This window comes from Mus caroli, unplaced genomic scaffold, assembly GCF_978045245.1.
Source record: "Mus caroli unplaced genomic scaffold, Mus_caroli_1 scaffold_11, whole genome shotgun sequence".
Taxonomy (NCBI): domain Eukaryota; kingdom Metazoa; phylum Chordata; class Mammalia; order Rodentia; family Muridae; genus Mus; species Mus caroli.
The window spans coordinates 40831160-40856563 of record NW_028227266.1 but is presented as its reverse complement, the minus strand read 5'-3'; the positions used below and the strand labels follow the sequence as shown (position 1 = coordinate 40856563).

The window sequence follows — 25404 nt, the reverse complement described above, 5'->3', positions numbered from 1 at the left end:
CACTGTAAGCTGGACGAGCACAGGAGACAGATTTAGAAATCAAGAAGATGGGCTGAGAGGTCTCACTGTTGTGAATTTTAAGTACCAGGTTATATCTTCCATATTTGATGGACAGAAACATAGAATTTTAGGAGCTGTTTTATATAGTCTGCATTTTATATGGCGCTTTAATATGGGAGTGTGCTCTCTCTCTCACACAAACACTCTCTCTCTCTCTCTCTCTCTCTCACACACACACACACACACACACACACACACACACACACACACACACACAGAGCCTTGTTTGCTGCCCCCTCCCTAGCCCCTCCAGCCTTGTTGGGAACCATTATTTCAGACAGGAGGATAGCACATCTCTCAGGTACAGTGAGGTGGAGAAAGTCCAAGAATAGTTGCTGTGGCTACAGAGAACCATGTGAGGTTTTAAAGCTAGCTACGACGGACAAACGTCTATTAATCTTGTTGAGAGCTGCACAGGGATTTGGGTGGATGCTTGGAGTAGCGCTCTTACACAGGCAGCTATTACAGTTGTTAGGCACAAGGCTGAAATGGTTAGACTAGAAGAAGCACTAAACAAGGAGTCACTCCATTCTTAGAGCAGGTGACTTCTGTGGGTGTTAGGGCAAAGGAAAGGGGATGCATGTCTGGTGACACTTGCAGTGCTTTCCTAGGAAATAAGAGCCACACAGACCACGGTGCCTCCCTGCCTCCATCACAGCTTTTCTTGTACAGTGTGGACTAGGAGTTACACCTCAAAATGTCACTATCCAGACAGGGAGTGGCAAGCCATCCCAGGAGAGTGGTAGTGGGACATGGAGTTTTAGGGCTAGAATTAAGGTGCTTGAGAAAGAGGGAGGGGTTTTAGACCTGAGCTCTTTTTTGGAAAAGCAGAGGGTCAGCCTGTGGTGGAATCAGGAAGTTGCAGTTATTTAAAATCTCCTTTATTGTGCATTCTCCTGAGGTGACAGACTTAGTGATGTCTGATAGTTTGATGGCTTGGTCCTAGAACTGACATCACCTGCAGAAGTTTGGTATAAGACTAGCCCAAGGGTTAGTTTTAACATCCTAAAGAAGCAATGCCGCTAGTAAGGTAATTTAAACAAACAAAAATCTAATGAACACTTACTTTGGAACTTACATATACTACTCCCAAATCATTGCCTTTACCATTTAGGAAAATTGTTAGAAAGAAATGCCTATAAATAAATACAGAGTCTGCTCTCGAGAAGAAGAGCATTTGCTGGCCTAGCTGAGACAGATGAGATGCTTGGTGTCAAGTGCATTTAAGACTTCTAAATAGGAGGCCCCTATTCAAAGTACGTAACTCTTGTCAGTGTATTTTAATGTTTAGTGTAGAAGACATATTTTTGATTGCATGTTTCAAGACTGAAATGATTGTGTAGGATTAATATTTTGGTTATATATTATTATGTCCTTAGTTTTAGAGGGGATTGAAAACTCAGCTGCCAGATTTTGCCTGGCAGGGAGGCTGTGGTAATCAGTTTAACCCTCTGTTCTCCTCTTCTTGCCCTAAATCTTCAGTGGGCTTGTTGAAGCAGTTGCTGGTACAGCAGTTAGGTCTCACCGAGAAGAGCACTCAGGAAGACTGGCAGTCCTTCTCAAGATACGGGCCAGCTTCTGAAGAGGTACAGGCAGACAGTGGCATCCGGGACTTGGAAAATGTTAAGGCTTGTCATGCCAGGGAAGGACAGATGTCTTTTAAAACTGGAACTGGTGATATTGCAACTTGTGACAGTCCACGGACTTCAACTGAGTCTTGTGCTGCACAGGATTCAGTGATACTGGCATCCCAAGACAGCCAGGCAAGTAACATTTTAGTAATGGACCACATGATCCTGACCCCAGAGATGCCTACTGCAGAGCCAGAAGGGGGTCTGGATGAGAGTGGAGAGCACTTTTTTGATGCCCGTGAAGCACATAGTGATGATAATCCATCAGAAGGTGATGGAGCAGTTAAAAAGGAAGAGAAGGATGTTAATTTACGCATCTCAGGCAAGTGGCTTTCACATTTCAACTTTGATTGTGATTATTATAAACTGTCTTATATGCTGGAATGGATGTTGTTTCAGTATCTAAGATGTGTGTGTGTGCGCGCGCGCTTATTTCTTTATATAACAAATAGTCTGTTCTTTGCCAGAAATTGGCAAAGGGGCTGGGAGATTGGACAGTGAAAAATGACAGAAACTTCATTGTTCCTAAGAAGCTTAAGTGCCCAAAGGGAGAGAGTAATGGTAAATAAAAAAGCAAGTGATAAACATCAGATGGTCAAAAGCATTAGAAGCAAACAAGGCCAGCTACAGCCAGGGCAGAGAGTACTGAGAGCAGACGTGGTGACAGGAAAGGCCCCGCGGGTACAGTGTTCAGCAGCAAGCACTAGCAGAGTCTGCTTCTGTAGTTAGGGGGAGTGCGGGGTGGGAGAAAGCAGCAGGAGCCCAGGAGAGGGTGTGTGGAGGTGAGTGATATTCAGCTTGTCATGTACGGACTTTGTAGCTAAGGTGTTAAACTCTTAAAACTCTGAAATCATTGTGAAAGTTTGCTAAGGTTGACTTTAATCCAAAGTAAATTCTGGTAGAGTTAAAACTAAACTTGGGAGTTGGTGGTTCCTCCACCATGGTAGTTTTTCAAGTTGTCATTATGACCTCATTCTGGTGGCAGTGCTAATCTCATCACACTGTCCTGTTACCAATAGGAAACTGTTTGATCCTTGATGGCTATGATGCAGTTCAGGAGAGCTCCACAGATGAGGAGGTTGCCTCCTCGTTCCCCCTGCAGCCTGTGATGGGCATCCCCGCTGTGGACTCCAGCCACCAGCAGCAACATTCCCCTCAGAATGCGCATGCCGAGGGGCTGGTTTCACCATTCACCCCAGAATTCCTGGTCCAGCGGCACTGGCGAGCTATGGAGGATACCTGTTTTGAGATCCAGAGTCCCTCATGTACAGATTCACAAAGCCAAATCCTGGAGTACATTCATAAAATAGAGGCTGACCTGGAACACTTAAAGGTATGTCCCATTTCAGCCTTCGTCGCACTTGGTCCTAAGAACACAGTTGGCAGAGTGCAGGTTGGGAATGACGGAATCCTGATGTCCAAAGATGGTCCAGGTTCTGTGCCTGCCATTTTATTGTCTTTAACCATTAATCATGAGTAGGCCTGGATCAGAGCTGGTGTTGACATTGTTTGTCTTTTGACACATTATAAGAACAAGAAAACTGTAGGTCTGTAGCTAGTTACCTGTTTTTTGGGCTTCTAAGTTTTAAGACCCTAAATACTGGGTCAGTTGGTTCCCATCATGCTGGACGATGCGGGCGGTAGGCGGGCTTTCGCGGCTGTCAATCACGGCCAGGAATAGCTGTGAGCTGCTGTATCCTGGCAGTTACATGTGCCTCATAAATAGAGTTGGTAGTTTCCCGGAGGCCATGTCAGTTACAAATTGACTCCAGTGGCTTCTGTTACAAAAACCCATGAGCCCAAATGGAGGTTTTGAAAAATGGTAGTGAAAGACGTTACTGTGCTGGTTTTTAATGAAAGAGACTCTATTTTATTTTTAAATTGAGAATAAATTATTTCATACAATATCTTCTGATCATGGTTCTCCTTCTCCCAATTTCTCCCAGAACCTTCTCACCTGCCACCTAGTCAGCTCCGTGGCCTTTCTCTCTTTACTAAACATGCAGGCAAATTAAAAAAGACAAACCAACCAGAGTGAAATCAAACAATAACAACAACAAAAAAGAAAAAGCATGAGAAACACACACACACACACACACACACACACACACACGGAAAGGGACAGTAAGGTGAGAGCATCGGCCCTGATGACACAGCTGCTGGAGCTCACACTTGTCCGTGACATCATTTAGGTGGGTCATGCAGTGTCGATGTAAGCCCATTAGCTCAGGGCTCATCTCCCTTAACTTTTCTTTCTGCTCCATGTAATAGGTTTTCTTATTTAACCTCATGTATGCCACTATGTGGCCAGCAAGGCAGGCTATCTAGGCGGCCTCTGTGTTCATCTGTCACGTGACCTTCCCTGGGTGACATCTGCCATGGGCAGGTCACCTTTACTTCCTTCCCCTTGCATAGGGAGGTAGGTTACTCATTCAAAAGAAATTGGCGTCCTTCCTAGCTAACAGCATCTTTAGTGGTCATTGTTATTGTTGAAATTGGGGGCCCTGTGCCTTTAACAAGAGTGCTTTCACCCCTATTGTCAACTAAATGTTATTATTTTTTGTGTGTGTGCCATCCCATGAAGAAGGTGGAGGAAAGTTACGCTCTTCTTTGCCAAAGGCTGGCTGGCTCAGCCCTCCCCGACAAGCTCTCAGGTATGTGAAGTGGTGGGCTTATTCTGACTAACAGTACACTGGATAAATAATTTATTATTTTTCAACATGAAAACCCGTGATTTTGTTCCTGTCCTTAAAAGACGGCTTGTTTCTGAGCATCGTGTATCAAGTTTGCTGACTCTGCTCTTCCTGCTCACAGGAGAGCTGTGCTTGTTAGTCCCTGTGCCAGCCCTCGTCTCTCTCTTCACCTTTCCAAGCTGAAGGCAGAGTGGAGGGAAGCCTGGTAAACTCTAACTCAATGGACCCCTGCGCTGCCGCCACTCCCCCTCCCCGGGAGGAGCCCCGCTGTCCTCTGCTGTCCTCTGCTCTCCTGACACCAAGGCCAGCATAGCCCCTGGCTGTGGCTAGGCCGGTGTTCAGTGTGCCAGTTTGTACTCGTTTGCTTATGTGCTTTGAGTTGACATTTCTGGTGTAGAAGTGAACAAGCCTGTGCCTGCAGGTCGCATACATGCTCTTCACAATGTTAATTTGCTCTTACTTGAGTTTCCACATATCTTCTTCCTTCTCAGATAAAAGTTAGAGCCCTGTGTCCTGGAGGTGACTGCAGCTTGTTGGATTTTGAGTGTTGGCCCTGAATCAACCACATCCTGTCTCCAGTGTGGACACAGAGAGAGTGTGACAGAGGGATCTGCCTGGAACCACCTGGCCTCAGCCATGCCCCAGGGGCCCCACGTGGGACTAGTTCTTCCTTCTGGCAGCTGCACACATCTGTCAGTGAGGGAATGCCAGGTCTCTCACTCCTCTCCTCACTATCAGAAATGCATTTTGAGTCAGAGTAAAAACCAAATGTATAAAGCTTTGGGTGTAGGATATAAACTTGTACGTAGGTAAGAAAAGGGGAAAATCGGATGTATTTATTTGACTTTGTTCCGTATTTGAAAGCACACTTTAATTTTTACTTTGCCTTGTTTTGTTTTTAATTGAGTAGTGAGAGTTTTAGCCCTTTGTAGTTAGCACACCCAAGGATCAATTGTTCCTGAAGCCGAGGTCAGGCTGGGGATGGAGAGGTTAGTAGACAGGCAGTGCAGAAGAGGAAAGAGGACTCCCTGGCCCTCACTAATCTGTAACCCAGCCCTCCTGTCCAGAAGGCTGCCTTTCTGAGGATCCTCTCAGAGGTGCTGCATGACTCCTGTGTGTGGATGCCATGAGCTGTGTGTGCCCGGGTGCTCCGAGCAGGAGGACCTCCTGCCAGCCCAAGGCGAGCATCTCCTCCTGGGTTCCATCCCAGGAAACAGGAATCCTCAGTACACTAAATGGCAGGCACTTGAAAATGGGTGGATTTCCCTTGTTGTCTTTTCTATTGATAGTTGGGATTTGGGAGAGAAGAAAGCAAATTTTTATTTTCTTGATTATAAATTTGTTATTCTTGGTATTGTTACATTTGTATAAGTATACATTGACTGGCACTTGTATGAAATATTCCCTGCAAAGTGAGCAGGAAATAGGAACAAAGGAATGGAATGCTTAGTGGTGGGGGTGCTACGGGGGTGGGTGGGAGAGGAGTCTGAGGAGGTTTTCGAAACTGAATCACTACTGAGTTGAACCATGGCTGTCACTAGCCACGGGTACTGCTGATTATAAGGCCAGTAAGAAAATTAGTACCTGGACGTTTGACTCTAAGGTTTTGCACTGATGGTGCCAAAGGGCTCTGAGTCACACGCAGAGCCAAGGGAGGACAGAGGAAGGCATGAAGGAGAGTTGCTCACATTGCATCCCTTCAGAGAGCTTTCTCTGACCTCACTGCCATAGCCCTGTCTGTCTGGTGCCAGGACTGGCCTTGGGAATGGGGACCAGCGGTGAGCAGTTGCACCCGCCAAGGTGCTGACGTGCTGCAGTGTGGGCAGCGCCTGTGGAGGGCCAGCTGGTCAGACTGCAGCCTGACAACTCTTAATTCTGATGGTGTTCAGTGGCTTGCTTTGTGCATTTCGTAAATATGTTTTTAGAGTGTTCTGTAAAAAAAAAAATCATTTGTCTAATCTAAATTCTGTTAAGAAGGAGCTCACATGTTGCTTACATCTTGCAGGAGGGGGCCTCTGAACTCTGGGGGCAGTCAGGATGTAATTTTATTCTCCCCTTAATGCCCCTCACACAAAGGAAGCTCACTGTTGCCAAGGATAGTCCCCCAGCTGCTTTTATGAACACCTCTACAACTTAACAAGCTCATCTGTCTGGGTCCAGATTCTCGTTTCTGTCCTTGAGAACGCCTCTAAGCTCTTACGTCGATTGGCTAGGACCCCTGTACCTCATCTATAAATTGGAATCATAGTTTGAGTCATAGTCAACCCTAACTCATAATGGGGCTTTGAAATTTTGGAGTAGAACCTAATATATAAGTGAAGTTTGGGATTTGGACCTCCCTGTATCTCTTAGGAGAAGCAAGTAGAGACCGAATGGTTCCGTTGTCTTCCAGGCAGCCTCTTACACTACAGCATCTGGGTAGCTCATCAGGAGAGAATCCAGACAGCAGTGTTCCGGCCTCAGACACTACAGATCCCTCCGTGGTTCTCCAGCACAGTTCAGCTGGAACTCTGCTCTCCTGCTTATTTACTCCCCTCTTTCTGAGTCACAGCCTCTCAGTCACATCAGGGCTTACTGGACAGGTACTCTGGCGTTGCTCCAGTACTTCCAAATAAACGCATATCATTTCACCTTCAGATGAAACCTCAGAATGAAGTGCATTCTGAAAAACAACAACAAACCACTTTGTAAGTTTTTTTTTACTCTACCAGCCTTACTTCTTGCCTGCCCCCCTCCCTCGGGCCTCCTGTGCCTTCCACTCCATTCTGGCCATTAGAATCCATTTGACTTTGACATTACATCTCCCTTCCGTGGTGGCGACAGCAGTGTTCCTCCTGTTCTGGAATGAGATGGTCATTGTCATAGTCCTCTTAAAGGTGGGTGACAAGAAGGTGCAGTGTACTTCTGCTCCGAAGAACACTAGGCAAGCAGAAAGCCACGTGTGCCATGGGTGCAACCTGTGACCCTGCTCTCCTGTGAGCTTAGTGGCTCTCCTGTCACTAAGTGGCAGGTTATGTGTGGAGTGTCACCTTTTCAGAGTGAAGAACTAACCAAGCCAAACCAGCAAACCCTCCAAGTACTGTAATGTAAAGGCCGACTTTGGCCTTCCCCACCTGTATAGTTTCATGGCAGCCCCCTGGACTGTTGAGGTCTGCTGCTTTCACAACCTAAATTGTAACTATTTATTGTATCACAGCAGGTTGTTCATGAGTATTTCTTCCTTTGTTTCCCCAAACAACTTCTAATGACCTCTAGAAAGAACAAACCCTTTTTTAGAAAGGATTTTGTTTCATTGTCTTTGGGGAGTGAAGAAGAGAAAAGTCCTTGTTGTCAGAATTTTAGAAGCTAAAAGACTTTATGCTGCCTCTGCTGCAGGGGCTCGCTTTCCTGGCCTCCTGCCTGCAGCTGGTACCCCGCCCAAGCTGTCTTCTCTGCAGCCACCTGCTTGAGCTTGCTCTGTGCCTGCTTAGGCCCTTAAACACACATTAGGGGGCGGGTGGGCAGGCCAGCGAGACCTTGCAGAAGTCTGTTTTTGTAAATCATGGTTTCTTTTTCTTTCTTTCTTTCTTTTCTTTCTTTCTTTTGTTTCTTTTTTTTTCTTTTTTCTTTTTTTTTTTTTTGGACAGTTCACCCCCATTTAGTGTGATCTGTAAAACTGTACTTTATTTAAAGGTGTGCTCTTATTCCCGTCTGGCTGCCTTCCCCATGGGTACTGAGGGTTTGGGTAATACACTGATCAGGAAAAGGGGGTTTTCTCAGAAACCAGTCCCTCCCTCCCAGCCATTGCCAGGTGCCACCCACTAAGCAGACATACTACAGCATGGGGACCGTAGCGTGCACAGTGTTGGTTGTTTTTAATGAGCCTCTCTTTCCCCACTAGGATGTCTCACTTTACTTGTTCACCATACAATCATTTACTCTTTAACAGAAATTGCTTTTAAGAGAAATCTGGAACTATCTTTAAAAAAAAAAACCTTATTAATAATCATGTATTTTTACTGATCACATTTTGAAATGCCTAAAAGACTTTTATTGCTCTAATTATCCAGATGCACCTTTGTAAAAAGCTCTTTTATGAATTAGCTGATAAGGCTGTATGTTTCTGGAACAAAATATTGGGTTATCTAAAACTTTCTGTTTTCTGGGGTCTGGGAAAATAGAAAATAAGAATTCAAATATTAAATAAGCTTAAAAGAACGGAGTATGTGACTTTTTATTTGTATGTATTCCTATGTGTCTTCTGTAAGTTGTGTTTTGAGATGGGGCTCTCACCTTAGGCTGGCCTTGAGCTCCTCTCTGAGTGCTGAGATCATAGGTGACCACCACCACAGCCAGCCACCAAGTTCTCAAGTCGACAAGGAGTCGGTAACCTCCTGGCCTTCCTGTTGCTTACGGTCTCATTGCTGGTGAGACTAGTCTTTAGATCCCTGTGAAGTGTGAACCTCTGCAGTGGTGTGAGCCGCTGACATTGCCCTTGCAACAAGCCAGCTTTGTCCTTGGTTTTCAAGCAGTGATGGAGGCATGGTAGCATACACTTGATACCAGGCTCTAATCCTGCCACTTGGGAAGCTGAGGCAGGCAGGGTCCTTGAGTTTAAGGCTAGCCTGGTTTACATAGTGAGTTCCTGGCCAGCCTGAGGTATATAGTGAGACACTTGTCTTTTTTTTTTTTTTTTTAATAGCTTTCAACTACAATTTTTGGTATATTACATCATTAAAAAAACTTGACACATAAATTTTGCTGTTTTTCCATTTTTAAGTGATGAGATCCATGTGTCAGCTTTTGTGGCACACGTAGGAAGTGCTTCTGCCTATTTGTGCATGTCATTCTTTTAAAAGGCTGACTGCCTTTAGCATTTTCTGTATTTTGAGGAGTAGGTATAATTTCACCTTTTCTTGGGATAGTGCTTTGGTTTTCAAACATTCGAGGATACACTGGCTGAAAAGCCTAATAAGATGCTTAAAAAAAATGATTAATACTGTGGGATATAGTTTAGCTAAACCTTTTAGGAATGAGAAAGCCTCTCCTATGGTAACTGTAGTCTAAGCCCTGTTAGACAGCGGCTCCTGTGGGGCTGGAGAGATGGCCCCGCTTAAGAACGTGTGCTGCCCTATTTATAATAGCCAGAAGCTGGAAAGAACCCAGATGTCCCTCAACAGAGGAATGGATACAGAAATTATGGTACATTTACACAATGGAGTACTACTCAGCTATTAAAAAGAATGAATTTATGAAATTCCTAACCAAATGGATGGACCTGGAGGGCATCATCTTGAGTGAGGTAACACAATCACAAAGGAACTCACACAATATGTATTCACTGATAAGTGGATATTAGCCCAAAACTTAGGATACCCAAGATATAAGATACAATTTGCTAAACGCATGAAACTCAAGAAGAATGAAGACCAAAATGTGGACACTGTGCCCCTTCTTAGAACTGGGAACAAAACACCCATGGAAGGAGTTACAGAGACAAAGTTTGGAGCTGTGATGAAAGGATGGACCATCTAGAGACTGCCGTATCCAGGGATCCATCCCATAATCAGCTTCTAAACTCGGACACCATTGCATACACTAGCAAGATTTTGCTGAAAGGACCCAAATATAGCTGTCTCTTGTGAGACTATGCAGGGGCCTAGCAAACACAGGAGTGGATGCTCACAGTCAGCTATTGGATGTATCACAGGGCTCCCAATGGAGGAGCTAGAGAAAGTACCCAAGGAGCTAAAGGGATCTGCAACCCTATAGTTGGAACATGATGAACTAACCAGTACCCCGGAGCTCTTGTCTCTAGCTGCATATGTATCGAAAGATGGCCTAGTCGGCCATCAATGGAAAGAGAGGCCCATTGGACTTGCAAACTTTATATGCCCCAATATAGGGGAATGCCAGGGCCAAAAGAATGGGAATGGGTGGGTAGGGAAGTGGGGGGGGGCGCTATGGGGGACTTTTGGGATAGCATTGGAAATGTAATTGAGGAAAATATGTAATAAAAAATATTAAAAATTAAAAAAAAAGAACGTGTGCTGCCTTTCCAGGCCGGGGGGTGCTCTTCCCAGGAGCTAGACCAGGCAGCTTCTCTCCATCTGTAACTCCAGCTCCAGGGGACCTGACACCCCCATCTGGCCTTGATGGGCACCTGTGCACACATACATGTTCCTGTCTTAGTCATTTTTTACAGAAGTTAATTGTTGACTCCTTGACATAGCCAGGAGGCACACAGGCCACACAGCACCATCAGGATTCAGTCCCACCCCTTCCTCGCCCTTGTTGGGTGATCTTGACTGGGCTTACCTCTGCAGTTTTCATTCTCTCACATGGACTCAACTGCCCACAGGCTATTGAGTCTGAAGCCAGCTTATTATACATTCAAAGAAGATCGCCCTTACCAGGTAAGGTAACAAGCTGTGTAAAGATATTAAAATCTCACACAGACATCTCTGTATGCAAAGCATTACAAAACTATCAAATTCCATTTGTGTGACCTCCTGCAGATTTCTGAGACTCAGTCTTAAACTCAAGTTCAATAAATAAGCCTAAAGCAAGGAAAAACTCCTTAAAAGACAACAAACTAAGTATACATAACACACAAGATGGCTGGGCTGGGGGGAGGGCTTGGATTAAGCAGCTGCTGCCCCAGTTCACATGAAGGCCAGAGTTTGGCTTCTGAGATCACACATAAATGCCAGGCAGGCTAGCAGCCTATGGATAATTTCAACCACAGGCCGAGACTATTTCAGAGCAAACTAGATAGTGAGGCTAGTGGTATCACAGCTCTGGGTTTGATTGAGAGCCCCTGCTGCAGAGGCTAAGGGAGAACTGATTGAAGATAATTCCACCATCACACTTCACGTATATGTACGTATACTTGATCGAACACATACTGGAGAAAGGAAGCCATGGTGGCCTCCCGGTCACATTTTGTATGGTTTTAAAAATGTGTTTATGTATGTCCATGCTCATATGTGCAGTGCGTATGTGTGGGTGGACACTGAGGACAACATCAGGGGTCATAAGCTCTGTTCATCTCCTTTGAGACAGTCTATCTCCAGCCTAGAACTGCAGACTGATGGGCCAGCAAGCCCTAGAGATCTTCCTGGGCTGGGATACCAGCGTGTACTACACAATGGCTTCTGTGTCCCAGAATATAGTTCATATGCTTAGCGAAGTAACAGGTTTTCTTTTATACTTGAAATTTAGAATTTATTGATGGAAATAAAAGAATCACACATAACTGGAAAAGGTAATTATAGTTAAATACAAACCTATATGGTAATTTTATTCTTAAAACATTCAGTTTATATACTATATCCAGACATAGTAGCACACACCTTTAATCCCAGTACCAGGAAGAAAAAAGAGGGGAATCTGTAGGTTCAAGGCCAGCCTGATCTACATAATTTCAGGACAGGCTATATAAAGCCTGTCCAAAAATAAAGAATAAAAAAATCCAACTTGCGGCTCAGTCAGTAAAATGGTATCCTCCAAGCATGAAGAGCGCAGTTAACTTCCCACCACTCCTGTGAGAGGCAGGCCAGTGGAGGAAGAGCTTTCCCTTGCTGGTTCTGGGAGGCTTGCTGTGCATCCGTTAAGGAGGGACTGTGAAGTTTTGTCTCCATTTCTGCTGTCCTTAACAAGGGCCTTTTTGAAATGCAGGGAGATCTTAAGCATTGCGTCCCCAGAATGTAAGTTAGATTGATGACTTGGGCATCTGATGTGCTACTGTGATGGGTCTATCCTGGAGAGTAAGTGCCAGGGAAGCCAAAATGCCATGAAACATTTACACAGGAACAGCCCAAGTGAAAAGAAAGGGGATGGACTTTTTTTTTTTTTTTTTTTTTGAGCATATGGAGCCTAATGTTTGCTCCCCGTGGGAGTATTTGCTTTCTAATGGGCTTAGGTGGAGTAGGTTCTGGATCTTTAAACATGAGTTATGATTAACTCACATGCTCAACTTGCTCCTTCATCTCTCTTCAAAGATACATTGAGCGGAATTGCCATCAAGGCCGGGCAGACCTAGGAAATGGAAATAAGAATCTTGTTATCTGGAGCCAGAATAGCTGGGTAGCGGTGACCAAAGAGGCCATCGATTAATTGAATAACTTATTTCCAGCTTTGTTCTAGGAAACAAGGGGTTGCTGAGTGTTTGATGATAGCTTGAAGAAGGAAAAAGGAAAAAAAAAAAAAGAAAAGGGAAAAAGAAACACTGACCTCAGGATCCTTGCGGTGTTTGTTAGCCGGCTTTGTGATCTTTTTCTTCCCAGCTGTCTGAAGTTCCTGTTGCTGTATTTCCAGCGTAACCAGGTCATTTTGCCACACATCACCACAGGAGACACCCGAATTCACTGCTTCCTTCTCTCTCCAGTCTGCCACACATGTGACTACCCAGTTGAGTCTCCCAAAAACCCAGCCATCTCATCACCATGCCACTTGCCTGTCCTAAAGCCCACACAGACAGACTCTGTGGTTACCGCCCTAGAGACTAAACTGCTCAGTCTCTGAGACATGTCCCTGGTTTAGTTAGCCAGCTTTATTTCCCTCCATGCCCCACTTCAGTCTCCTTCCTGTCTCCCTGACCTGGTGCTCCAGGTCCTGCCTGCCTCCACTCTGCTTCTACCAAAGTCTGGATGGCGCCCTTTCTCTCCAGCTGTCCGGGTCCTGCCCACACTTCTCATTTCCTGTCCCCATCAGTTCTCGCCCCCAGGACCTACCTGAGTTTTCCCCAGGTCCCATCCGACACCCTCATCTTAGTAATGCTCCAAGCATTCATTCTGTGGAAGGTCACATTTTTTTTTTTGTAGAGGACTCAAAACCCAAGAATAAAAAACGCCGGTTGCAGGTGCCGTTTTGTTGACAAACCCCACCCGTCCTTCGCCTGGAGACAAGTGCGTATCACCATTTTCACAGGCAAGGCTACTAAGTCTAGGAGTGATTGTGATGCACACCTTAGTGGAAGCAGGGTTCAAGAATTTGCCTTTATTACTGGCTGCAGAAATAGCTTCTTCCTTAAAAGTGCTTATAGTCAGTTAGGCATTAGTGCATCACACCTGTAATCTCAGCCCTCCAAAGGCTGCAGCCGGAGGATCATGAGTGTGAGGTTAGCCTGAGCCACACTGAAGTGTTTGCAAATCTAATAGCCTGTAGGGTTGGGCAGGTGGGTAAAGTGCTTGTTCCTCAAGCATGAGGGCCTGAGTTCAGATCCCCGGTACCCACCTAAAAGCGAGACATGGAGGGACTGAAATCCTAGTGCTGAAAGTTATGGAGCAGGCAGATCCTAGAGTCTCAGCTGAAATGACAAGCCCAGGTTCACTGAGTCAACTTGTCTTAAAAAAAAAAAAATGTTGTAGAGGCTCGTGAGACGGCTCAGTAGATGTTCTTAACCTGCTCAATGTGGTGACATTGGCTTGGTCCTTCACAGAGTTTTTTGATCACTGTGGTATGTGTGTGCATGCAAACACACAACAATGAGAGTAAAAGACAAAAGATGGAAAGAGTGGCGAGTAATGTGCTCACAGACATGCATATGTCACACAAACACTTGTGCATGTGCATACATACATGCATACATGTGCATTCAAGTGTGCATGCATGTGTGCACACACACACACATGTTCCATAAAATTCATCACTTAAAAGTGTAGAGCTCAATGGTCTTTGTCTTGTTTTTCCAACTATAATTTCAATTCTAGAGCATTTCCTCACCACATCCCACTAACAGCCTCCCTTCTCCTTAGCCTCTAGTGACTGCTTTCTGTCCCCATGGATTTATCTGGTTGTATTTCATCCAAATAGATCATATACTATGTGGCCTTTCACAACTAGCTTCACTGCATAAAGCTCTAAAGGCTCATATTTCATGCATCAACACTTCACTCTGCTAGCTAATATTCCATTGCATAGATATACCACATTTTATTTACCTTCATCTGATAAGAAAGTCTATAAAGTAATTGCAACCATAAACTTCTGTGAGTACAAGGCTCCTGGCATGAATCCAGCTGGACCGCGTGGGATGAGTGTCACTTGGCTCTACAGAGACTGCTGCAGTTTCAATTCCTGATGGACACGCCTAAATTGATTCAGCACTCCAATGCTCAGAACCGAACTGCATGCACCTTCAAGGCCTTTCTCCCACCACTTACTCCTCTTAACAGCAAGCTCAGCCTCTTGGGTTTTCAAATTAGTTTCAGCCCCTCCTCTCTTCTGTGCTGGGCTATCCCTTATGCTGGTGTCCGTGAACTGCCTGCTACAGCACTTTGCATTCCGTCACTTTGCCACATGTAAGCCTCTGACTCAGATGTTGCAGTAACCTTCCAGGGTCTTCTCTTAACTCTCTGTTCTGTTTTGTCCTACTCGGCAGGATCCAGCCTCTCAGCTGATCTTGCTGAGGTCCGGCTATGCCATTCCCAAGATCACATGACTGGGATGAAGAGGGAACTTGTCAGGTCTTCTACGTTTCAGGGTTGATAGCTGCAAGGGAGGGAGGGATGGAGGGAGGAAAGGAGGGAGGGAGGGAGGGAGGGAGGGAGGGAGGGAGGGAGGGAGGGAGAATAGGAGGGATGGAAGAGATGCAGAAAAAGAGCTTCCCTAAGCTTCTCCTGAGTCATCTGCATGTAGAGGCAGTAATAATGGCGCCCACCTTGCAGGCTGTGTTCTGACGCTTCAGCAATACTCTGGAAATACAGAGCCATGTGCACAGTAGCCACTTGATAAATGGTGGCAATTAGTGTTCTATTATTTCTTACCTACTCCTCCCAGCATAAAATACCTTTTGAGAGCTCAATTATGCCCATTTTCTTAATTGCCCCAAGAGCCCCAAAGTCTATCGCACCAAGATGAGGAGCACAGAATAAGAGTACGCTGTGGAAATGCGTGGCTTGTTTTGCTTTCTAAGAATCTCATTAAGATCTATGGATGCAGTTGCGTTAGGTCAGTTTGCCAGCCAATTTTGTTTTTCTCTTCCAAAGGTGGGTACACCATGTGGTAATTAGAGATCTAAGATGCTCTTGGATCTGGACAGACTGGTGATGGCCAGCCAGGAACCCTGGGAGCTTCCTGTTACTTTCTCTTCCTCTTTGGAACCAAGATCCAATGTTACTTAGGGGGTCGAGGGCACTTTGGGTCAGCACTGGGCAGCTCAGCACTGGGTGCCTTCCAGTGCACCCCCCATGGTCATCAGTAACCAACTGGAAGGTAGGACCAGCACCCAGTTTGTGAAGTGTGTAAGTAAGGAGGAGCTGTTTCTTCCAACTGTCCGAACCTCTGTCATCTTTCCCTTGCTTTGGCTACGATTAGATAAACGCTCTGAAATGATACGATACCAGAAGCCCAGACAGGAGACAATTTATTTAGGTTCAGTCATCTAGAAGATTCCATAACCTTTTATAAGCCATTTGTTATATTATGTGCCTGTTGCAATCCTGATGTTGGCTGAAGATGTCTCTTGTATTGCTTCATAAAACACTGTAATAAACCCAATGGAAGCGGGCCCCCAGTCGGCCCACACAAAGGGCGCCCCTCCCACACCGCTTTCCCTGTTTTCCCACTCCCCACTGGGACTCACTCCCTGCGGGATGGCCACAAATCACCAGTGTAACTTCCATAGAAATCAAACAACCTCCGTCTCCCAGCCTGCTTTGTTTCGCTCGTCTGTTTGCTTCCAGATGTCGGCTGGGTGAAATATTTCTCCTAATCAATGTTCTAACCTTCTCATTGGTATTTATTCAACTCTGTTGAATATATTGTATTGCACTGAGCTACATGGATGGGAGAGTAAATCTGAATTTTCCCCTCTGTTCTCTGGAGACATCATAATATTTCCTATTAGCTGAGGTTATTGCTTTGCTAGGGTATTAACGAGCAGTTTCTGGACTGGAAACTACATTGCTTCCTTCCTCCTCTGGCCCCCAAACAAAGAGTTCTGAATTATCATGGAAACCAAGCTTAATTTCTGGACCCATCTCTGCTGTCTTGGAGTCTGCTGGTAATTTGGTGCTTCCAGCTGCCCACTCTCCGGCCCTGCCTCTGGATGATGTGATTAAGAGCCCCCACTCTGAGGCTTTTCATTTACTCTGAATTATTTCAGATCCTGTGTGCTGCGTTTTCATTATTTAGATCCAAACTATAATTAAGAGAAAGAGTGAAAGAAAGAGCCCTCTTTCTGCTTCCTGTCACTATGGTACTAGTGAGACATGCCTTCAGCATGTTCACACAGACATGGGAGCCATGTTTTTCATGCTGGCCCAGAGAAAGGGACTTTCATGTGTCGTCCAAACAGGGGCCAGTGGCTTGTTTACTCTACGTTGTGCTTAACAAACCTCTATAGGTACTGTAATGGAAGTACTTCATCTATTTTTATTACCTAGCATTTATTAAATGCCAACTGTTTGCTCTGGCAAGCACAGCGTGGTTCCGTCTGGACTTAGTGTGTGTCCTTGAACAACAAACAACACAAGTGGTATAACTCATCCTGGAAATTATCTTCCAAATATTTTCTCTTAAATTATGAAGATGAAATCTGGAAGCCAGGTACAAGCATAAAATAAAGTGTAAATGAAGAGGGCTGCTGAACTTTTTGCTTTACATTGCTGTGACCTGTAGTTTTACCCCAAGTGTGCAGGTAGCTTTTCAGATGTTTAGGTCACGGTGTGTTTGTCTTGTCTCAAAGATGGTCTCTATCTCAACTGGCACCAGGTGAAGATGGAGAGATGGCTCAGTCTCAAGAAAAGGGTGAGGATCTTTAAGGAGTCAGGGTTGGACTTTTAGGTCACTCGGTGGTACAGCTTGGCTCCATGCCATGCTCTGCCTGCCTGTCCTGTGTGTGCACTGGGTTAGCAGCTGCTTGTTTGAGCGGAGCTGACTTGCAAGCAGACCGTTCTCATCTAAAGGAGGAAAATGCCACTTCAAGGCTTGGAGTTTAAACTGCAGTGCTGTGGATGTAAGAAGTGAGATTGTCCTAGTCACAGTGACTATTGTTAGGGTGGAACACCTTGACCCAAGGCAAGTTGGGGAGGAAAGGGTTTATTTAGCTTAAACCTCCACATTGTATTCCATCACTGTAGGAAGACAGGACAGGAACTCAAACAGGGCTGAAACCTGGAGGCAGAAGCTGATGCAGAGGCCATGGAGAGGCACTGCTCACTGGCTTGCCCAGTCTGCTTTATTATAGAGCCCAGAGCCACCAGCCCAGGGATGGCATGACTCACGGTGGGCTGGACTCTCCCACATCAGTTACTAATGAAGACAATGCCCCACAGGCTTGCCTACAGCCCAGTGTTATGGAGGCATTTCCTAATTGAGGTTCCCTCTCTCAGATGACTTTAGCTTGGGTCAAGATGACATAAAACTGTCCAGCACACAGATGAGCAGAGGGATGGATTTGAGCCTACAGAATGACAAGTTAAAAGCCCTTAGCTGAGAAATGTGAGTGTTGGGGATGGACACAGGGACTGTCCCATGCTAAACACATGCTCTACCACTGGCTGATGCTGTCCTCTGCTCTGCTTTTATTAACATTTTTATGTCTTACCCCCTCATTACCCTTGTGATTCCTTCTCCCTGGTTCATTTAGACCATTTTGTTTTCTCTCCTCAGAGCTCCCTTCTATGTTCATGTCTGTGCATGTGCATGTGCGTGCCTGCAAGTTTGTGTATATGTGTCTTTGGGCACATGTGTGTGAAGACCAAAGGTTGATGGAGGGTATCTTCCTTCATTTCTCTTCTCTCTGATTGGTGGGGTCTCTCACTGAGCCTGGGACTCAGCAGTGTCTAGCCAGTGTGCTCCAGGGTTCCCTGTCTCTCACAGAGTCTCGAATTACAGGCTCTCCACCACTGTATGAAGCATTTACATGGGTGCTCAATACCAACTCCAGCCCTCATACTTGTATGGCAAGCTCTTCCTCATTGTCTGTGTTGTGTCTCTGCAGTCTACATACATACACATGCACACATAAACACATGCATGCATGTTGCCAGCACAGCCCAGAGTTGACCTCCCCATGTAATAAACTCCCCTCTCTACAGCCACTTCTTCCTGCAACTACATCCCACTATAAAGCAGGTCTCACCTCACTACTGGACAATCATTTGTCTCCAGTGCTTGCGAGAGAGGATGCCTGCTTTCTGCTTTAACTATTAAATTTGTGTAGGTACTTTTGCTATATTGGAAAGCTATTCTTGCTCTTATTTTTCAGGTCAGTTTTCAGGGTTTTTTTCCCCAAACCTAGTTTATAAAAAAAGATTTATTTTTTATTTTTAAATTATGTATAAGTGTGTCTATGTGTAGGTATGTGCACATGAGTGCAGGTGCCTGCAGAAGCCAGAAGAGGGCAGCAGATTCTTATGCAGCTGGCGTCATGATCAGCTTTGAGAATTGAACTTGGTCCTTTGCAAGAGCCGAAAGTGTTCCTAAGCTCTTAACAGCCAAACCATCTTTTCAGGCCCCAACCAAATATTTAAGACAACCATATGGTGGGCTTAGTCTGCATTTGAAAAGCAATGTGTGCCATCTGAAGTTGAAGGACATCTGGGATTCATCTGGCTTAGAGGAACGAGGTACTATTGTGTGCCTTAAGCTTTGCTCAAAAGTCTAATGCTGAGGGATTGAAAACCACTGCCCCTAGCAGGGGACTTAATCTGACTCAGGACAAGAGCAGTAGACGGGTCATGCTGAGATACTATGCTTATTTTACTCTTGTCTGCTATGTTCTTTCCTCAGTGTGTATTCATGAGGGTATCGGAAGGTATCCTTTTACTATTTATTCATTAATCTGTCATGTATATGTACGTGTGTGTGTGTGTGTGTGTGTGTGTGTGTGTGTGTGTGTGTGTGTGTACATGTGCCCAGGTCAGAGGCCAGCACTGGATATCTGCCTCCATCCACCCTCCACCTTATCTTTCTGAAACAGGTTCTCTCACTGAAGTTGGAGCTTGCTGATGTGGGTAGACCAGTTGGCCAGCAAGGCCAAGGATCTGACCATCTCCACCTTTCCAGTGCCAACTACAGCCAAACTTTATTTTTGGCATAGGTTCTGGGGATTTAACTTAGGTGCCCATGTTTACAGGACAAGCACTTTACTGACTGAGTCATCTCTCCAGTCCCATAAAGCATCATTTTAAAAGCAAACACTGGTCTTATTTTAGAACTGTCATCCTCTCTTGTGGATATGTGATCTTTTTCAACAAGGCAATTAATGCTATTTTCCCGGTAACACTTGAGTTTGTCAATACTACTGCTTTGGTCAATAGAGCACTTAGGTAATTACTGCATTCTCTGGTATTGAGCATTTTCACTGTACTTAAGGAAGAGTACCCGTGTACCTAAAATCAAGGACAAATACCCAAGCAGGTTGTTCCAGGTGGTGCTTGGGAGAAAGAGATGCTGGGAATCTAAGCCAGGCCATAGGGACATCTTTCTTTTCTTCCAACAAACAGTGTCATACTCCCCCAAAATTCATATTCCATTTAGTCTTGAAAGAAGGAGAGACTGGGAATCCAAGAGTTCAGAGATGGAAGCTGCCTCGTGCCTCCCCGCAGTTCACTTGGATGCCCTGTTCCTGAGGCAGTCATGGCAGATGGCCATCCATCTGCTTGTATGCTCCTAGAGCTGGGGAGCTCATTATCTTCCTAGGCAAGTCATACATTCTTTCTTATTTGAGCTGAAATCAGCCCCTCGTTGGCTTTGATTTATTGGTCCTGGTTTGGAGTCTGATGGGGAAGATTTTAAATATTTGGATGCGACTTTGGTCTTTTCCAAATTTAGGTAATTAAATTTGAGTTTTTTCTTTTCTTTCTTTCTTTCTTTCTTTCTTTCTTTCTTTCTTTCTTTCTTTCTTCTTTCTTTCTTTCTTTCTTTCTTTCTTTCTTTCTTTCTTCCTTCCTTCCTTCCTGTCTTTCTTTCTTTCTTTCTTTCTTTCTTTCTTTCTTTCTTTCTTTCTTTCTTTCTTTCTTTCTTTCTTTCTTTCTTTCTTTCTTATATGCCTGGAATCTGGAAGAACAGGAGCAGCAATGACTTGGTAGTAGACTCTCTAACACTCAACGTGACTGGGTAGTAGACTCTCTAACACTCATCGTGAAGCTTCTGCTGCAAGCCCAGCTAGTTGGTGAGGCATCTCTTAGTATTTCAAAGCTCGGCTCTGCCTATCACCTAATGGTTCAGTGGTCCTTCATTCAGCGGGGATGAACCTGGCCCAGTGTGAGCAGGAATGCTACCTTTTCCTTTGCTGCTCTCGTTTCTTTAGGGTGTTGCACCGGATTCCGCTTTCTGAGAGCAGAAGGCATGCCCAGGGTTTCTTTCTGTGTGTTGGGAACAAAATAAAGGGGGGGGGGGGGTGCTGGGGAGGCCCTGGGGAAGAAAGGGAAGGAGAAATATGCCATGTCCGGCGAGAGTTCCTGTACTCTGGGCAGGCGGACTCAGGGAGACTGCCAGGCACTTTTCCCCTCGGCCCCAGGTGAGCATGCCTGACCCACGCGGTGTGGGGTGGAGAAAGGGGCAGCCCCCAACTGGGGACCCCCCCCCCAGCTACCTTACTAAAGCCCCAGGGTTGCAGGAGAGAGGGAAAAGGGAAGAAGTTCCCAACACTGACCAGAGTGCACAGAGGGTCTTAATGGAGTAGAGACTGTCTATGGTTTAAGAGCTTTATTATAGAAATGCAGGGGAAAGAGAGGAGAGAGAGAGAGAGAGAGAGAGAGAGAGAGAGAGAGAGAGAGAGAGAGAGAGAGAGAGAGAGAGAGAGAGAGAGAGGAGAAGATAGAAGACAAAGAGAAATGAGAGGGGAGAGAGAAGTGAGAGGTAAAGGAACAAAGGAGTAAGAGAGCATGATGGGGGCTGAGCACCCCTTTTTATGGTCTTCACTGTTGCTAGGTAACTGGGGAGGAGTGTAGCCTGAAGGTCAGAAGCTTGGGCCATTGCTTACTGACCATGTTTCTCTTCTGGGGGCTGTGGGAAGTGGTACCTTAGGCAGGGGCCAGAGTTCCAGGAGCATGAGGGAACACCTACCGTGTCATGAAGGTGAATTATGACTATCGGGGTTCAGACCTCAGCTCGACTGGATAACAGCCTGCAATTCTCCACACTAGAGTGCCTGGTACCTGACCTGGCAGACAGAAGGTTCTCAGTGGATGATGGCCTATTGAGCTGACCAAAAGGACTGGCCAGCATTCGGTTGACATATACAAGAATGTATAAAGCACACATATATACAATACATACATATGTACAATACAAAAATATACATACAAGCGAGTTTGTTTGTTTGAGATAAAGTCTCATGGCCTTGAGCTTCCGGTTCTCCCTCATCTACCTTCAAAGTGTAAGGATTACAGACAGATACCACCATGCTTGATTTACACAGTGTTGGGAATCAAATCCAGGAATAACGCATATGTGCGTGTTAGACAAGCATTCTACCAAGTGAGTTATACCTCTAGCCCTCTCCGAGCAGTTAACAACAGCAAACCTTCATATAACTTCCTATCAGCGCCGTGACTCTCCCATATGTGTTACACAATGACTTAATGCCACCATTCAGATAAAACTGAACCCTGCATAGATTCAAGATGCAACTCTCTGGGGTAATAAAGGAACTGCTCTCTTATTGTTATTATCCTGGGGCAGGTCATTGCATGGGGATGACAGGCCCTTTGTTCAATACTGGCCTCTGCTCCAGTGATAAGCTTTACTCCCAGGGAATGCTTCCAACTCCCTGGTCCTGATCAAGTGTGTAGCCTGAGCTGTCACTCTTGGGGATGAAGAGAGAAGACAATGGCTGGTCCAGAGATGAAGCTCACATTTAAGCCATCTGAGCTCAGACCATCACCCTTTCTTGCTGGGTTTGGTGCCCAGCTCTCTCTCTCTAGGCAGTGGGTTTCCTTCCTGAGACCAAAGCTCTACAGTCTGACACTCAGCCTAGACCCATCACTTCCTACCTCAGTGCTTTAATCTCTCCCATGTGTCAGAATGGCCAGCCTAAGGAACCAAACGGGGAGGGACACCACATCAGAAGAGGGTGCTGGGACAGAGGACCCCTTTGACAGTGGCACTAGATGGACGCTACCCCTTTCCCAGCCTAGCCCATTTGTGGGGTGCGCCTCCAGCCACAGTGTGGATGGGAATTCTAAGTTTTTACCTGCAGCCCCAGATGCTAAAGACCCTCAGCCACAACTGTTGAACTCCATAAGCAGTTTGTTCCTCCCCTTCGGTGGCCCAGTACCCCAGCCTGAACCATGACTGTGTGTTGTCTGACTTTTCTTGGGTGGATGTGAAAAAAAAAAAACATCTATTCACCCCAGACAGGATGAAGAAATGATTCTGCCCAAATCTAGCTCAGTGACCCAGTGAGTTCGTTAGGGGTACTTATGCAAGCATGGGTGACACAAAGACAGAGGTGTCACCCCAATTCCCACCCCAGGAGTGTTGACTCATGAAGCTGCATTGCTGGAACTTGCCAAAGCTTGTGGTCAGCGTAGCCTATCAGAATCTCCTCTCCACAGCAGTTGCTACGATAATCCAGGGTAGAGTGAATGAAACTTTTACATTTTGGGAACTGCCTGAGTCTTTAAGTGTGTATTTCCCGAGCTTTTTACACTTTCCTTGTTGTCTGAGTCTTTAACAAGGAGGTAGCTACCCAACACCATGCACCCGAGCCAGCTGCCCGCGAAACCCAGCACAGCGAATAACTGAAGTTGTGGTGCCCTGCGACCAACTCCATAGGGCAAGCCACGGGTCTTCCCTGGTTCTGTTTTGCTTTTGGTTCTGGTAAGAGGTTACAAAGTTTAAAGTGTGTGTGTGTGTGTGTGTGTGTGTGTGTGTGTGTGTGTGTGTGCGCGCGCGCATGCGCAGTTGCAAGCTACTCACTGACGTGGATGATGGGAATTGAACTGGGGTCCTCTGGAAGAGCAGCGTGCACTCTGAACTGCTGAGAAGCCCCGTGGCTTTCTTGAAGTGACAGTTTCTCTCTTTCACTGACCCGAAGTAGAAACTGAAGCATGCCTAGTGGGGATAAGTCAGGGCCTCACGGCGGGGCGGGGGAGGGGGGCTGCAGAGCTGAGCTGCTTGGACACCTATGGAGCACGATCCGGATTTTCATTTTTCATTTCAGTGTGAGCAGCAATCTACGCCCAGGCTAATGAAATGGAGATAAGAGCTGGGGCGGGGGGAGGGAGCGCCATTCTAACAGCTTTCAAGAGTGGGTAGAAGCTTTTCAACACTCCATGGAGCCTTTGCAGCTAGCTTGGCTGAGCAAGAGGGTGGCATGAGGCTTGGGAACTGTGTGTGTCCACTTCATTTGCCACATGTGTTTGCTCTTTGATAGAACGTGCCATTGCCTAAAGACACTGTTTAATCTGGTCTTTTAAAGCTTGAGTAAAAATCAAAGAATATTTCGTCATCTTTTTTTTTAAAGATTTATTTTATTTTATTTATTTTATGAATGAGTGCTCTATCTGCACGTACACTTGTGTGCCAAAAGAGGGCAATAGACGCCATTATAGATGCTTGTGAGCCATCATATGGTTGCTGGGAACTGAATTCAGGACCTCTGGAAGAGCAGACAGTGCTTTTAACCAACCACTAAGCCATCTCTCCAGACTCCAGTATTTCTTCTTCTAACATCAATTCTGTTTGCAAAGTAGTTTTGTTAGACATTATCCTTTACTGACGAGCCATGTCTCCCTCTAACAGGTGGCAAGAAGGACACAGGAATTCTTCCGACCTGGAATTGGAGAGATGGGTTCTGACAGGGTCGACAGAAGCTACTGCAATATGGATGTATAATCAGGCTCTTGCTTCCTTCAACTTCAAGGTTCTTCAATGTGATCAACGCCAAGTCTAGATTTTGCAAAGAGATCAAATTTAGTGTGTACCCATCATGTCATGATTTCTGGGTAGATAATTTTTATCTGACTCTGGCCCATTCTCATGAGCCAGAATTGTGTTCCCCCGACTAACCCTTATTCGATACAGCTTATATTCTCTGTGAACTTGTGACAACCCTTTTCAGGGATCTTGGGGGAAAAGACTGCAGGTATATGTGATGGTGTAGGAGCAGCACCACCCCCCCCCCAGCAAGATTCAGATCACCCCTGGCACAGCACAGCGGTAGCTCAAGCAAAGACCAGGGAACAGCTTGTGCTGAGCAACTCTCCAGAGATGGTTGATAATCAGGACCAGCAATGGACATCACTCATCCATGATTGGATGACTCCAGGCAAAGGGGACAGCAACCAGAAACAGACAAGAAGATCCTCAGTAGCAAGAAACAGAATCAAGAACCCCCTCACCCACTACCCCAGGTGCAATCTGTCCTGTTGTAAGCTTTTGACAGCCTAGCTGCTTCTCTGCATGGTGAGAAAGGGGTTGGAATCCCTGGCCCAATTGGTCTTCATTCTATGCCTTATTTGCATACACACAGCCAACCAATCAGGTCTTTACATCTCAGGTGCCTGGGCTGTCTGTTGTTAAACCTGTGGTGGGAGAAGAAAGGAGGGGAGTGCTTTTGCTCTTAAGCTCCCCTGGAGACAGACCTCTTCTCTTAAGCTCTCCTGGAGACAGATTCCTTCCTTTAAGATCCCCTGGAGACAGACCCCTTCTAGACTCCCGCTCTAGAGACTGACCTGACCATCTGTTCCCCTGTCACTCCTGAGATCCTGAGACCTGCTTTCCACACATTTGGTCTCCAGAGGATTGCTCTCAGTTGGCATCCCAAGGGCTTCTTGGAGCCCCTTGGCAACTGCTTGGTTGGTCTTGGTCTATCAACAGGGAGTTTAGCCTTGTCACTCCTGTGTGGAGACCCTCGATCTTGTATTCCAATGGTCACTCCCCTATAAATAAATCCCTCTTGTTTGTTCACTCTCTGCTGTCTGCCTACATCATTCTTGGAGGGGGGTGGGCAAGACAAGGGCCCAGTCAGAGGCAGGAGAACCCACCATGTCCTACTGAGGACAAAATAGTCTGCTTCGTGGCTATAACTACTGAGGCAAAATACAAAGAGGGGAGAAGCTAAAATATAAATATGGGAGAAC

At 45.8% G+C, this 25404-nt stretch overlaps 1 protein-coding gene and 1 long non-coding RNA gene across 6 annotated transcripts in view; one reads left to right on the top strand and one right to left on the bottom strand.

Moving 5' to 3' along the window:
* Arhgef12 (Rho guanine nucleotide exchange factor 12) overlaps positions 1 to 8603 on the top strand; it is a 142414-nt gene extending 133811 nt beyond the window's left edge. For 3 of the 5 annotated variants that reach the window (XM_029481424.2, XM_029481425.2, XM_029481423.2), the window contains 4 exons: positions 1543 to 2013; positions 2711 to 3024; positions 4276 to 4345; positions 4876 to 8603. In XM_029481424.2, the coding sequence (XP_029337284.1) occupies positions 1543 to 2013; positions 2711 to 3024; positions 4276 to 4345; positions 4876 to 4886 (866 nt within the window). In that variant the 3' untranslated portion in view covers positions 4887 to 8603. The remainder of the gene's footprint in view (positions 1 to 1542; positions 2014 to 2710; positions 3025 to 4275; positions 4346 to 4875) is intronic. The other 2 variants (XM_021171561.3, XM_021171560.3) reach the window with 1 other exon arrangement.
* A 3752-nt stretch (positions 8604 to 12355) lies between these two features.
* On the bottom strand, positions 12356 to 13223 carry LOC147002000 (uncharacterized). Its single transcript, XR_015044566.1, has 3 exons — positions 13099 to 13223; positions 12599 to 12753; positions 12356 to 12403 (listed from the first exon to the last, which is right to left on the bottom strand). It is a non-coding gene; the product is annotated as an uncharacterized LOC147002000 (long non-coding RNA).
* Positions 13224 to 25404: the final 12181 nt, after the last annotated feature.